Genomic DNA, 15,186 nt, shown 5'->3' on the forward strand with positions numbered 1-15,186 from the left:
ATACTGTAAAATGTTTGTTATACTTTTCCTCTCTTTAAGTAAAAGTATTTGATAGTCGATTAAAATAACAAAATATTAATTCTAGTCAGCAGATTAGATTTGTGACACCGTAGATTCATCGAATCTATCTATCTCTTATCACTTTGTCTATTCTCTATATATCTTTTTCAACCTTTTTACACGACATTTTAGTACTTCATCTATATTAAAAAAATGAGAATAAATTTCTACGCGACACTGAGTTAGCAAAAATTATAATAGTTATAATTTTGAAAAATATTTTTTCTATAGTAATGTCTGTGATGCTTCGATGAAAGGCTCTTAAGGACAATAATATTAACACTTTTTTTTTTATAAAGTTAGATACTAGTTAGGATCAACTGTTGACATGTGGATTGATTCAATAAGAGAAACCTTACTAAAATAATAATATTGCTTACATGTTTACTAGTTTAAAGCTAATACTTTATGAACTATCTCATTCTTTTCTTAAATACACATCCGACGTCCTAACTATAGAAAACTTCTCACCCTCTTTGTCAAATAACAATTTTTATAATTTAATTTTTTTCCTTCTAAAATAAAAATAAAATGGCTTCGGAAAAAGTCTACCATTGGTCACGTGATAGACACGTGTCAAGTTTTAACAAAATAAATTAATAGAGTAGCTAACAGAAAAGAACATTTTAGAGGTTTTTATAGTTAATGGGGGTGGATGTGTAAAAAAGAGAGGATCTACGTAAAAATGGGCATTATTTAAGGAAGTGGAATCCATTATTTGAAAATTGAAACTACCTAGGATTTATTTATATACGCTGGGTTTAATCGAGCTCAATCCAATTAACTATAAACCCAAGCTTTCTGGCGCCAAAATTTTCTTCTGTCAGTGAATTGGGGCACCGGGCACGCTCCAAGTACTTCCAACTTCCATCTTTCCACCTCCACGGTTGCACCGCCTTGTACGCATTTACGTGTAAACCAAGAGAAGCATCGAGACTCTCTCTCTTCAAAACCCTAGAAGCTGTCCGGCGAAGCCTTGGAGAGCTCCAATTTTGGGAACCCTCTCTTGGGAATGGGCGACGAGTGCTGTTCGACGCAGTTGATAGATAGAGATGGCAACTTTAACGTTGAAGGCCTGGAGAAGTTCACAAAGGACGTGAGGCTTGCCGAGTGCGGCCTCTCCTACGCCGTCGTCTCCATCATGGGACCTCAGGGCAGCGGTGAGCCCCCTCCCTATCTCACCTTTGATCAAAGAAACCACAATTTCTGGTATCTCTAGTGGTTTACATTGGATTTCTGAACTGGAGTTGTCGAACATATCATTAATTTTGAGTAAATTTCATTAATTTCGGTTCAACGCTCTTTTTTTTTCCCTTTATATATTTTTTTTCTGTTGTTTGATTCTTGAAGACGATCTTGTTTGGAACACGGGAGTTTTGAGCGTGGAGGAATTGTTGGGATTAGCAGTTTCTGATGCTGAACAAAGTCGTTTAAATTTGTGCTTTTGACCATCGTTTAATTTCTACATACTTGGATATTTAAATAATGACGGTCTTCTTTGTTTTAAGCAGGGAAAAGCACCCTGCTTAATCATCTTTTCGGAACCAATTTTAGGGAGATGGATGCCTTTAAAGGAAGGTAAGGCTCTTACCGTCCTGATGCTTATTTAATGGATTTTTTTTCTTGGTATAGTTTGTGTTCACTGTGATATGTGCGTAATTAATTCGTAATATTGTTTACCAATCTTGTTCTTTAGGAGTCAAACTACAAAAGGCATCTGGATAGCAAAGAGTATTGACATCGAGCCTTGCACAATTGTCATGGATTTGGAGGGCACAGATGGGAGAGAAAGAGGGGAGGTCAAACCCTGATCGCATGTTTATCCTTTTCTATCTACTTCCGTGTGTGGTGACACATGTGTATGACATATATATACATATGTGTGGAAAAGAAAACTTGCAATATATATATATACATATGTACATCTCATTATTTAAGATTATGCTTGTATTACATATATTTTAAATTAAGACTTCTTACAAAATGTGATAGGATATACCCACACATATCTCCAGTTATTCATGAGCAAAGCTGAATGTCTGTAACAAGTTGTTTATCGCTAATATCAAGAGAGAATAAAATTAACTTAATTTATAACTCATGAGTTGGTTGGTGTGTGAGGTCCTAAAATGAGCTATATCTAATTCATAGATCTTCCCCACTAGAATGACATTTTGGGTCAACTTGTATTACAAACAGAACTTCCTGACCTAATAGAAAACCTACAACACAATTTATTTTTGAACTCTTAAAAATGTCCAAGAATGATATGTAGTTTATCTTTTTACCAATTTATTTATGTTTGTCTTTGTAATTTTGGATGATATGTAGTTTATCTTTTTACCAATTTGAAAGTTTTGACTGAGGTCACTTATAATCAATTTGACTTTCTTCTTTCCAACTTTTAGTTTGCCGGTTTCAAAAGCATGTGGATTATTTCATGCATATTTGCAACTTTTTTATTAGTGATTTTTTGAATTATCTGCCTGTAGTTTTGCACATGAATCAAATACTTTTTTTTCAAGTTTTTAAGAGAATTTTTCTTGTTTTCACAGAAGTGATGGTCCTTAGTTTGTAATTTTGTAATATGAGAAATCTCTGCTGCTCGTACTGCTGTTACTATTACTATGTAGCTGAATTAGTCCTACTTTACTTGATGCATATATTATTGCTGTTTATAAACTTGCTACTTGCCTTCTTGTAATATGTGATGTGGAGACTGTATTTCATTTTCAGGATGATATTAAGTTTGAGAAGCAAAGCGCTCTTTTTGCTCTAGCAATTTCAGATATAGTGCTTATTAACATGTGAGTTAATGACTTGCATTTGCTAAATTGTCTTCATCCATCCTTCAGTTTAACTTTCAGAAGATGGAAAAAATTGTCTTATTTAGTTATTTTTAGATGACCTCAACAGTTTTTTATTTTTATTGACTCGTATGCTTCCTGCAGGTGGTGTCACGATATAGGCCGAGAACACGCTGCAAACAAGCCTCTTTTGAAGACGATCTTTCAGGTTTTTTTTCCCTCCTTTTCGGTGTACTCAGAAGTTTTCATGGAAATTAATGACAATTTTCTTTTTCTTAGGCTATGATGCGTTTATTCAGCCCTCGCAAGACTACATTGCTTTTTGTCATTCGTGACAAAACTAAGGTTCTGCAATTTTAGAGGGCCAACTTTATTATTACAAGTTAAGACATTTTTTGTTACTAATGAATCAAAATAGGCAGGTTTCTTATTTATGTTTTGTCTGCATTACTTCTTTCTTTCTTGCAGACCCCGTTGGAATATTTAGATCTGGTACTGAGGGCAGATACTCAGAAGGTTGAATCTTATGCTTTCTTTATGAACTTTTCTTTTTCTACCTTGTAATGTTATGACTTATGATGATTTCTCTTTCTTTCAGATATGGATAGCTCTTCCTAAGCCCCAAGTTCACAAGGAAACTGCTTTGAGCGATTTTTTTACTGTGAGTATTTTGATGCTGTGATTTAAGGGCTTACACTTGTCATCTGATACTTTCTTTGCTGATGTAAAGGTGGAGGTTACGGCTTTGCCTAGTTATGAAGAGAAGGAGGAACAATTCAAAGATCAGGTGGATTGCTTGTATAGTTGTTAATGTATTATCATCTGGTTCTCATTGCTTGAGGCTCTTGCCTATATAGGGTCTGGAGATGAGAGATGTATACAACCTTACCCTCATTTATGAGGAGGATGTTTTCAAGACTTAAATCCAAAGATGGCCGTATCGACCGGCACGGGGCGTGCCGGTTGGCACTTACCGTGTCGGCGGCATACCGGCACGTGGCATGAGGGGTGCCGCACGGCACCCCTCATAATAGCTTGGCCACGACCTCGTCGTCGAGCTCGCTATTGCCGTCACCACTGGCCTTCGCCGTCACCGCTCCCGGTCGCCATCGTCGCTCGCCCGAGCTTGCGTCGGGTGCCCTAGGTGAGGGGGAGAGAGAGAGAGAGAGAGAGAGAGAGAGAGAGAGATCCGGATCCGCAACTTAAGTTTTTAACCGATAAACCCCTCTCTCTCTCGATCTCGATCTCTTTCTTCCTCTCCCTCAACTAGGGCACCCGACGCGAGCTAGGGCATCCGACACGAGCTCGGGCGAGTGACGACGGCGACCGGGAGCGGCGACGGCCAAGGTGGTACATTTTCTCTCCTTTTCTTACGGCACGTGCCGTGCAGTGCCGTGCCGGTCGGCACGGGCCGTGTCATGGCACGGCCATCGTTGCTTAAATCTATGACCTCCTGGATATAAGAGGCAAGTCTTGTGGTCACACCAAGTGATGCCCTCTGTTATCTAGTTCTTAATCATTAGCACTTAACGTTATTACAACATTAAGTGTCCTTTTTACAACTGGTCTAGGGCTTGCTGTTTCCTATACTCATTTGATTACGTTGATATAGAAATAGTTTGCTGCAACATCACCTTTCTATTTGCTATTTTGTTCTACTTTCTTTTATGCAAATAGGTTCAATGGATTTCTTTGTTTTTCTCTGCAGGTTGCACAACTAAGGCAGCACTTTTTCCATTCAATTTCTCCAGGAGGTCTTGCGGGCGACAGACAAGGTGTTATACCTGCATCAGGATTTTCTTTTAGTGCACAGCAGATCTGGAAAGTCATACAAGAAAACAAGGACCTTGATCTTCCTGCTCACAAGGTTCTCATGGCTATCAATTTTTACTAGTTGCAAGTTTTCTTTATTCATACATTTTACAGGTGTTAAATCCAATGTAGTTCAACTCAAAGGAAAAAAAAATTCTATGTAATTATTTCTTTTCTTTTTGCTACTCTCTGATCTTCTTAACTATATCTACTAGGTAATGGTTGCTACTGTTCGGTGTGAAGAGATTGCAAATGAAAAGTTTAGTCGCTTGACATCTGATGAGGTTTCTTTGTGTAGCTTTAGCTGCTTTACTGCTGTGATTTAGTTTTCCGTGTGTATTTGCATTATAAGACATTTCCTTGGGATGCCTAGGGTTGGTTGGAGTTGGAATTGGCTGCTCAATCTGGTTTAGTTTCAAATTTTGGGAGAAGACTGGGCTCTATCCTTGAGTTTTATTTATCAGAGTGAGTCTCCATCTTTCTTTCTTTAATGGCATGACATTAGTAACACATACCTTGGCTTTTAGTGACCTGGTGGTTTAATAATTCCTGTTACATTTCCCTCTTGTATATTGTATTTCTTTTAATAACCTAGGAAGCTGCTGAAAACCCTTCCTGATTTGCTGATTACAGTTCGAGAGACGGTAACCAGCCCTATTGTTAGAAGCACATCTTTTTTTTTTTTTTGGTATTCCTACTTTTGAAACTTATATAAGGTATATACTTTTTTCTCATTTATCTTTCAAGCTCTACTTGTAAAACATGACTAGAACTGCACATCAGATGGTGTAAATTGTTGATTTCTCACGTAACACATACTCTTCTATCTATGACTAGTTATGGTAGTTTGAGAGATAGTAACCAGCGGTTCATACATCATACATGCATCCATTACTGTGATAAAGTTGCTAAGAATCTACAATGTTCTGGGTTCAGTAGTATATTTAGAAAACTTTCAATTTGCCATCCAGAGTATTTCCCTGTTTTTTTAGGTTCAGTAGTATATTTAGAAAACTTACAATTAGCCATCCAGAGTATTTCCCTGTTCTTTTGGCTCTTTATTGTAGTTCAAAAAAAAGTTCCTTGAAAGAAGAGCTTTTCCTGTTTCTTACTCTTCGACTCTATATGTGCTAATATTTCAACTTATTTTCTTATAGGTATGATGCAGAAACTATCTACTTTGATGAAAGTGTTAGGACTGCAAAGCGACAACAATTGGAGTCCAGAGCCTTGAATGTGAGGCAGTGCACTTCCTCCTATTTCCATTATCTATTAATATATATTTTGGGGGCATCCTTTTGTACATTTATAGAATACAATTTGGTTTTCATGGAAATTATATATCAAAGCACATGGAGATACTCTAAATAGTAAATACTAAGTACATATTTCATTTGAGGCATCATGCTGGATTTCATACATTTTGCAGAATTTGACTGCCAATTAGCTAGCTACCTCCTTAAGACAAACCCTAAACCCTAGACCATATAATATATACATAACCATTTAATACTTCTATTTTTTGGATCTTTTATATTTTAAAAATAGTTCTCTTTTTACCATCTAAACTATCACATATTTTTATAATGACTCCACGAATTATCAAAAGTATTTTACTTCACCCTTTCTGTTAGGGATACGTTATCTATTTCTATCCATAAGTTACTATTTGAGGGTTCACATGACATCAATACGACTAGAATACCCTTAGGCTTTTATGATGACAAAAATACCGTTACCTTTTTTTGTTGGGGATACGTTATCTATTTTCGTCCATAAGTTGCCATGTAATGATCACGTGATATCAATATGGCTAGAATACCCTTAGCTTTTATGATGACGAAAATACCCTAGCTTATCAAATAAAACCCTTTTCCTTCTCTTCCTCTTCTCTCTTGAACCAATGGGTTAATGCCGGTCATTGACTAGATGCAGATGATGAGGATTCCACGGTGTTCGATGGTTGAGCATAGATCACAAGGGTGGAGCGGGATATTGAGTAGACAAAGGAGTTTGCCTTTTCCCTTGCCCTTGCCAACCATGCTCTTGCCAACCATACTCTATATCAATCCCTCCACTTAAGCAATTGGAGTGAAATCTTAGCACGACTTCGCCGCTTCCCACTCCCTCTACCTCCAAGCTCTCTGCTCCACCGACGCCATCTTGCTTCAATTTGCTAATGCTGAGACCTATCTCGACCTCCTCCATAACCACCTCCTTCCTCTCCCATCTCCATCTTCGTCACCACCTCTGCCTCCCCTCCTCCCATCTCCCCGTCGTCGCGCCTTCGCCGCTAGCTTCTCTACTTCCTCCTTTGATGAGCTTGATCTTTGGCAACTGGGCATCGTCGGTTATCGACAACCATTTCACACAACCACCCACCACAACCCTCTTGCCCATCAACAATTGATTTCATTAATACCCTACAGTCACGGTGATGTCAGGGGACAAGACGGCAGTGTTGGCGATGACTGCCTCAAATTCCGGGAGCTGAGGGCTCGTATCGAGCTCAGCAATAAAGGAGCAACGGAGGAGAAAGTGGGTGGGGAGGAAACCAAAATGTGCTTGGTGGGAGAGGCAGATTGAGGGAGGTCGAAAGGGGGTTAGGGTTAAGGTTTTGGATTGGAAGGAGAGGGGAGAAGCCAAGAGAGAGAAGAGAGGATGGTGGTGGTGTTGTGGGATTTGCTCAAAAATAGAGGGGAAAGGAAGAGAAGTGGAGGGGGCAATGGAGGAATTTCAAAAAAAATAAAATACTTAATATTAGCTAAGCTATTTAATTATTCTGCCATTATAAGTGGAGGGGCAATTTATCGATTTCGTCAACGACGTTACGGGGATGAGGTATTTCTGATAGTTTAGAGGTAAATGTGTACCGAAAAAAGTTTAAATGATCATTGTAAAAATCAGTGATAGTTCAGAGGGTGAAAAGAAAATTATCCCTCTATTTTATTTTTTCACAATATTTTTCTTTTTTTTTGTTTCTAAGCTGCACTTCTAGAGTTCCTGTTAGGCGCTTTTCTTAGGCTTAGATGAATTTCTTTTCCATCTATCTGCTGTCTACAATTTTTTTCGGAAGTTAGTTTTCATAATCTAGAGTAAAGAAATTTTATTCTGTGTATAACAAGTTATCTGTATAATTATAGAACTCTTAAACTTTTTTAATTCTTGATGTTAGTTCTCCTCTTCTTTCATTAGTTTGAGTTGGTGACTTATCATTAGGGATGAAAATAGATCGTATATGGATCATATAATGATGACTTTTTGTGTCCAATATATAAATATGTGTGTGCGTGTGTATTGATTGGAATAAAGGATTCCATGTTGCTGGCAAATGGTGTCAGCCAGCCATTGGCATGGCATGTCACAAATAACTTTAATAAGGAGCTCCTTTAGTGTCAAGTGTCAACACACGTAAGCACACGAGCACACATAACAAGCTGGTTTATTCCTATATAATTTTTTTAGGATATATAAAGCAATTACAATTTTGGGATTATGTTTCTATTACACCTTTTCCAGTTACATGGTATTAGTTCTCATTTAATTTTCCTTCTCCATTTTTGCAGTATGTGCATTTTTCTTTCCAGGCAATGTTGAGACATCTACACTCCAAAGCTTTCAATAATTTCAAGAGTCATCTAGAACAATCACTTAATAGTGGAAAGGGCTTTGCGACATCAGTTCATGCTTGTAAGCATGCTTCCATGCTTGACTTTGATATGGGATTAAAAGGTTAGTGTCTTTGTTGAAGTCTGATGTAAGATCTTTATAAGCATTTAAATAGCTTCCAATTACTTTGAAAATTTAAGCTAGTATAAAATGATAGTTTTATACTTATATTCTAACACTCTCTCTTACTTCTGAGTTTGAAGCATTTTGATAGACCCAAGAAGTAGACTTGACTTAAGTTGGTGAAGGTTTTATATTTTTTTTAAGTAAAAGTGAGCATGACAACATTTGAACTTATGATATCTAGCTCTAATACTATATTAACTTACCAACTACTCTAAAAACTTAAGCCGTTATAGAATGGTAATTTTAATATTTTATATTATAACAACTAGGAAATCAAGCTAACATTTTTTTTTTCTAGTGTGCAAATACTTTTGCTATTTCGCAATGAATTATTCTGCAGCAGTAAGAAAGTGATATGATCCATGTCTAAATTGAGCTCGATTACGAAATTAGTCCAAATCCCAAAATTTGCAGGAATTTACAATCTGCATAGTTTCAAAAAGATAATTATAAGATATTCATATAATGTCCGAATAATATGAAACCATATAGATTAGATCGGTGGCATCACTATCTACATTTGTCGTATTCTGACTTTCAAAATTCAGATTATATCTAGGGCGAGACTATGATCAAATCCGAGGGAGAGATGGAAGATGGATGGATATGATTAATCCTTAGTTTATTTTAGTTACCTTAGGATTGTTTATTTTAGTCTCTAATTCTCTATATAGGGTCTTATGGTTTATATCTTAGACATGCATGAATGAAGAATTATTGAATCATATCTATCTCTTCCTCCTGTTGTTACTTCTCTCAAGCCAAGTTGATGCCCGCCCCTAAGGCCAATGTTTCCCCCTCCATTTTTCGTCTGCCGATCCCCTCAATCCTTTAGGGCCAGCCTCCTTCTCCCTTATTTTACGCTCTAACTTCATATCTACCCACCACCACGACAGTCCACACCATCTCCCTAGCTAAATCGGATCATGACTACCGCTGTCCTACTCCATCCGCACCATCATCTCCCACCAATCCACACTCAGATTGGTCCACAAGTCCACTCCTAGGCTGGTTCATATCAGAAAGGGGCAGTTAAACAGTGGGGGAGAGAGAGAGAGAGAGAGAGAGAGAGAGAGAGAGAGAGAGAGAGAGAGAGAGAGAGAGAGAGAGAGAAGAGAAATAGAAAACCTTGGAGTTAAGTATTTGTGCTTCAAATGTCATAAATTCTTAGCTGCTTTGTTTCAAGAGCCTATGCATAAATGAGTTTAGTTACGATAGGATCATACAATAATGATCTTGGAAGGCACAATCAGTACTGTGTACTTCAAAACCATTTCTAAGCACGTTGTGAACTTGCACCATTCTCTTCTGTTCTCTAAAATTTTCTCTTGCTGATCTACAATGGGAGGTTTTGCCAGTTCTATATTTTTCAGCGGACTTGCGTTTAGTTCCAGTGTCGTTTGCCTGTAGAAGAGAATAACCGTACTGCATTATGTACAAATTATATCACCCTCTTATGCTGGCTGACTTCTCCAGATTTGGCACTCAAGCACACAAATTGGGACGCTTCCAAAGTTAGGGACAAGCTCCAATGTGATATTGAAGCTCATGTGGCATTTATTTGTAGTGCAAAATTGGCCGAACTGAAAGCTGCTTATGAGGTTTCTCTAAGTGTTCTCAGAAAAATATGCTTGTGAACTAACACAGTGACATGTTCAAATTCTTCCGTGATAATTTAAGGATGTTATTTTGCTTGGCAGAGCAAACTTACAAAAACACTGAGTGAACCCGTGGAGTTGCTTCTGGAAGCTGCTGGGCAAGATACATGGGCATCTATTAGGCAGCTTTACAGGCTTGAGACAGAGAAAGCTGCGTCAGCATTCTCAACTTCTATATCTGGTTTTGAGCTTGACAAGGAGACTTGTGACATGATGATCTTAGATTTAAAGGACTATGCAAGAAGTGTTGTGGAAAAAAGAGCTAGAGAAGAAGCTGGAAAAGTTTTGATGCATATGAAGGATAGGTGATTATAACAATGGTGCATCTTATCATTATCTACCTTCTATTATCTTATTCTTATTGGATCTTTTGCAGATTCTCCACTGTATTTAGTCATGACAAGGATGCAATGCCTAGGGTCTGGACTGGAAATGAAGATATTCGTACTATCACGAAGGATGCACGCACAGCGGTATCATGAACTTTACATCCATCAGATGTTTGAATATTTATTAAGCTCACATGACTCCTGTGTGTTCTGTCTGGTAGCTAGCATGGAAAATGACTCTAGCACATTATTGCTAATGGTGCAGGCCCTAGAACTTCTGTCTGTATTTTCAGCCGTGCATTTGGATGACAAGCAGGATAAGATAGAGAGTGCTCTCCGCTCGGCTCTCTTAGATGGAGGTCCAGTTTCACAAAATAGGAGTATTGATGCTTCTGTAGATCTACTTGCCTCAAGCACATGGGAAGAGGTGGTGCTTAATTACACTTGGATTCTCATTGCACAATCTTTATCTCCATGAAAATTAATCATACATATGCATGTACTGCTTAGGTTCCTCCAAAGAATACATTGATTACACCTGTGCAGTGCAAGTCTATTTGGAGGCAATTTAAAACAGAGACTGACTACACTGTCGCCCAAGCAATCTCCACTCAAGTAAGGTCACTGTCTCCAGGCATCATATACCTGTAACTATCTAGTCCTCTTTTGTCATGTTCTGAGATCTTCATATTGTCTGAATGTTCAGAATTGTCCTAGATTCTAGAATAAACCTGTTTTATTATGAATTTTTACAACTGTTAGTTTCTTTTCCTGTTATGGTTGTTTTCTGCTTCTCACTTGAGCTGGCTGAGGAGAAACCCCTTGATTATCCTCATGTTCTGAAAACCACGCACTGGAATCTCTAAGAAAGAAGTGGTGGTAATTATTCTTGAGAAGAGCCGATTATTTTGGATTTCTAAAGTCCAAACTCTTCTGTCCATGTACTTTGGATCTCTATAATCTAGCTTTTACTTTCATTGTTGTTATTGCGTAACCTTTGTCAACATGCATCAATAGGCCTTCTCCAAACTCTTGGTGCTGGCCATATTGATTTTCTATGTTCAGTTGTACACTTTGAAAGTTTTGTGATGCACACAGAACCTTATATCAACACTCTATTTGGTATTCCATTGCCAGAAATTTAGTACAAGCTTAAAATTAGACTTGGCCTGTTGAAGGCTCTATGGTTTCACTTTATTGTCTTTGAAGGAATCTAGATCAAGGGAAAAGGTTATTCTCTTTCAGATGGAGTTTCTGATGTTTTTAAGGGCATGAATGGGAAAGTACAATCGTTATATAATATATGTGCTGAAATCGCCAAGTAAATGATGCAGGAGACCATAAGGATAATGTGCATAGGGAAAGATGAGGTGTTAAGAGAAATATGGACAAGCCAACACAAAGCTTTCACAGTAACCATCACATGATTTTGGTTAATACGTAGTGTGTAGGCAGAAGTTGCTACTAAATTCTGAGGATCAGTATGTCTTAAATTGGTTCTCACATGTTTATTTGGCTGCCTCTTACCTAATTTTAAGCAGCATCTGTTTGACATATTTACATATTTAATCGTTTTGTTTGAGCCTTGAGCTTATTTATATTTCTTGTCATCTTTCTGTTTCGTCATATGCGTTATCTGCGCTCCAGGAAGCTTATAGGCACAATAATAAATGGCTGCCTCCTCCATGGGCAATTGTTGCAATTGCAATCCTAGGTTTCAATGAGTTTATGTTGCTTCTGAGGTATGTCTTCTAACAAGCGGTCTTTTTTTTCTGGATTAATTTAATTTCCTCCTTTTTTTTTGGCTCATTACTGATTTGTTTGCAAGTGACTTTACATTTCCTCTTACTGATTTGACATTATCTTGCTGATGGACAGGAACCCTTTGTACATTGTGGGGCTCTTTCTTGTTTTTGTTGTATCATATGCTCTAGTGGCACAATTTGATATCGTTGGAGAATTTCGACATGGCATGGTAAGAAGGATCTGTCTTTTCACTAAATAATTGTTGAAATATAGATGGTAATCTGAACATCAATTAAAGTGGATCTCCTTTAGATGAGATCAATTTTGTGTACCTGCATTATTAATTGTACGTTTCCATGATGAGGATGTTTTTGACTTGCTATATTAGTTATTCATCCCTTTTGATTGTGAATTCATTACTGGTTAGAAGAAAGATATGAATTCAGAAGAAACTACAAAGAAGAAATAACTTTAGCCTCTTGAAAACCTGTTATTTACATTTCACTACAATCAAACAATAATTTGAAAATGGCTAGATACTATATGAGCTTAGTATTAGAATATAAAATATTAAAAATTACCGTTCTCTAAAAGCTTAAGTTTTTAGAGCAATTGATAAGTTAACATGATCTCAGAGCAGAAGACGCCTTGCTCTCATTCGTGAAAAACCCGAGGAGGTCTTGGCTCTCAGTCTCTCACAAGGCTAGAACTTGCTCACACTATAAAGTGTAGTTGTAGGCCTTTGATTTAATGTAACAAAATTACTAGCATTAAAAGAGAAAGAAGCCATACCGTGTATATAAAAGATAGACTATCTATTCTCACAAGTGATTCTGATGCCATGTTAATTTACTAATTACTCTAAAAACTTAAGTTGTTAGAAAATGATGATTTTTATATTTTATATTCTAATAGTTTTCTTTATTTATAGATTTGAGATATTTTCATGAGCCTAAGAAATAAATTTAATTTAAAGAGGTAGAGTTTTATATTTTTCAAGCAAAGATGGGCATGGTAGAATTTGAACTATGACCTCTGATTTTAATATCATATTAACTCACCAACTACTCTATAAATTTAAGCTTTTAAAGAACGACGATCTTTAATATTTTATATTCTAACACTTGGGAACTAGTATGATTTATAAGTAATATTTGATAATATTACCTTGTCCTTTCCTTAGTTCTTCTATATGAAAAGATGTATATATATATATATATATATATATATATATCGTGTTAGAATATAAAATATAAAAATCACCGTTCTCTAACAGCTTAAGCTTTTAGAGCAATTGGTGAGTTAACATATCAAATAATCTTTTAATCCTGCATCATCGCATGTGACTCTGTTTCTCTATTTCTTGTTGATTGACCACTTTTGCAGGTTTCAGGATTTCTCTCACTTTCCATGAGATTTCTTCCAACAGTGATGAGCATCCTTCGGAAACTAGCTGATGAAGGCTATAGGCATCATCAACCTCCACAGCCTACCCATCCACCTCCTCTTATGACCACCCAAAGTTTCAGAGGCCAAGAACAGAGACAAGTTCCACACTCTGGCTCATTATCCTCATCCTAGTCCATGTCTTCCAGTGGCATCTGATGACTTTGAATTACTAACATTCTGTACAGCGATGAAGCTTTTGAGCAGATTGCTTTCATGTGTACTTTTCAAGAACAAGTTTGCTTTTCATGTTTGTAATAAATTACCAGTTGCTGATTGGTTCCATGTCCTGGTATTGTGGTAAGGGGACAAATGTCGAGTGATGCATGGACCATCATGTTGGATATATGCATGTATAAGTAATTTTTGCTCGCTTACAGCTCTCTTTGCCACCATCAAATTAATTTTTAGATCTACCATCTTATTTTTGTGAAGTAGCATTGCTTCCATTCTCTCTTATTCGCACGTGCATAATAGTTCTTGCAGTCACATCAGCAGACTTATTGCAAGATCGTGTTGTATTTTGTTGTTCCAAGTAAATGCTTATGAAAATATTATCTAATTAAAAATATTTCAGGTATAAAACAGGAGAACATAAGTAAAGTTTTTCAATTAATCAAATTAAATAAATTCGAAGTTCCTACTACATAGTGTAGTTCTCAAGACTAAAATGTACTTATTTTGGAAGCAAAAGAGTATATAGAAGTACTTTAAAAAAAAATAAAGATCATATAAAATAAAGTATTTATGGATTTAGGATGAATTGTTCTTCACCCTACATTATGGACATTTTATGTTTTGTGCAAATGTCCCAATAATCTAAGCGGCCCACTCTATGTAGACAGGTATAACCAGGGGATGGTCCCTAAAATTTACGTTAAACGCGTCGCCGAATCCTGCGCAGCATAAAGAGACTCGGCGCCGAGTAACGAACTATTAGCCAAGCTTATGGAACAACGAACGACTTCGTACAGTCGTTGACCGGTAATGCTGCGGTAAAATTCTGGAAATTTTATACCGCATGGGTTTAATTGTTAACCCACAGATTATTTTAATTTTAAAAACTTAAGTTGATAGGGAAAGATGGTTTAATTATTTGTACTCTAACACTCTCATTCGCTAAAAAAATCCGATCCGTGAAATGTTGCACTATTAGAGAACTATAGTTTCAATATCTTGTACTCTAATACCATTGGCATTAGAAAATCACTTATTTTTTTCACAGGGATTATAACTTATATGTTAGGAAGTGTACTAAATTGTCGAGATTAGTGCACTGCACACTCTGTCGGTTGGTAAAATTTCTTTCCTCTTAAACATGTGAAATAAATGTTGCCTTCTCGAATATATATATACACACCTCATGTTCTCTTCTCCAAGTTAAACAATTTGAACGTGTTATTTTGTGCAAAAGGACAGCGAGTCGAAAGTAATTACGTCAAAATCCAGAATATTATTTCCTTCTTTTGGCATCTTATAGAAGATGAGATTCCATCTACTTTCCGTGTATACCATAGCTTATGTTGAACCAAT

At 36.8% G+C, this 15,186-nt stretch overlaps 1 protein-coding gene across 2 annotated transcripts; it reads left to right on the forward strand.

Annotated features, from left to right (window-relative positions):
• Positions 1–948: 948 nt before the first annotated feature.
• LOC140787228 (protein ROOT HAIR DEFECTIVE 3 homolog 2-like) lies at positions 949–14,032 on the forward strand. Of its 2 annotated transcripts, XM_073136036.1 has the most exons (23): positions 949–1,220; positions 1,411–1,485; positions 1,572–1,638; positions 1,757–1,859; positions 2,797–2,867; positions 3,012–3,075; positions 3,147–3,212; positions 3,336–3,383; positions 3,466–3,528; positions 3,598–3,654; positions 4,576–4,734; positions 4,895–4,963; positions 5,053–5,144; positions 5,837–5,915; positions 8,246–8,411; positions 9,951–10,075; positions 10,175–10,437; positions 10,509–10,605; positions 10,727–10,888; positions 10,972–11,076; positions 12,109–12,203; positions 12,340–12,436; positions 13,594–14,032. In XM_073136036.1, the coding sequence occupies exons 1-23, from the start codon at positions 1,073–1,075 to the stop codon at positions 13,786–13,788; spliced, it is 2,466 nt and encodes an 821-aa protein (XP_072992137.1). In that variant the 5' UTR covers positions 949–1,072; the 3' UTR covers positions 13,789–14,032. The 2 variants fall into 2 exon arrangements, with proteins under 2 accessions (XP_072992137.1, XP_072992138.1); XM_073136037.1 differs by lacking the exon at positions 1,411–1,485.
• The last annotated feature ends 1,154 nt before the right edge of the window (positions 14,033–15,186 follow it).

The sequence above is a fragment of the Typha latifolia genome, chromosome 4, assembly GCF_019914945.1.
Source record: "Typha latifolia isolate L0001 chromosome 4, TyphaL0001v2, whole genome shotgun sequence".
In the NCBI taxonomy this organism is placed as follows: Eukaryota; Viridiplantae; Streptophyta; class Magnoliopsida; order Poales; family Typhaceae; genus Typha; species Typha latifolia.

What these genes read in the sequence shown, in the direction of transcription:
- LOC140787228 (XM_073136036.1), top strand. Translation starts at nt 1,073, where the DNA reads ATGGGCGACGAGTGCTGTTCGACGCAGTTGATAGATAGAGATGGCAAC. An exon ending in TCATTCGTGACAAAACTAAG is followed by an intron (nt 3,213 to 3,335) that starts GTTCTGCAATTT and finishes TCTTTCTTGCAG; the next exon opens with ACCCCGTTGGAATATTTAGA. An exon ending in TTGATCTTCCTGCTCACAAG is followed by an intron (nt 4,735 to 4,894) that starts GTTCTCATGGCT and finishes TATATCTACTAG; the next exon opens with GTAATGGTTGCTACTGTTCG.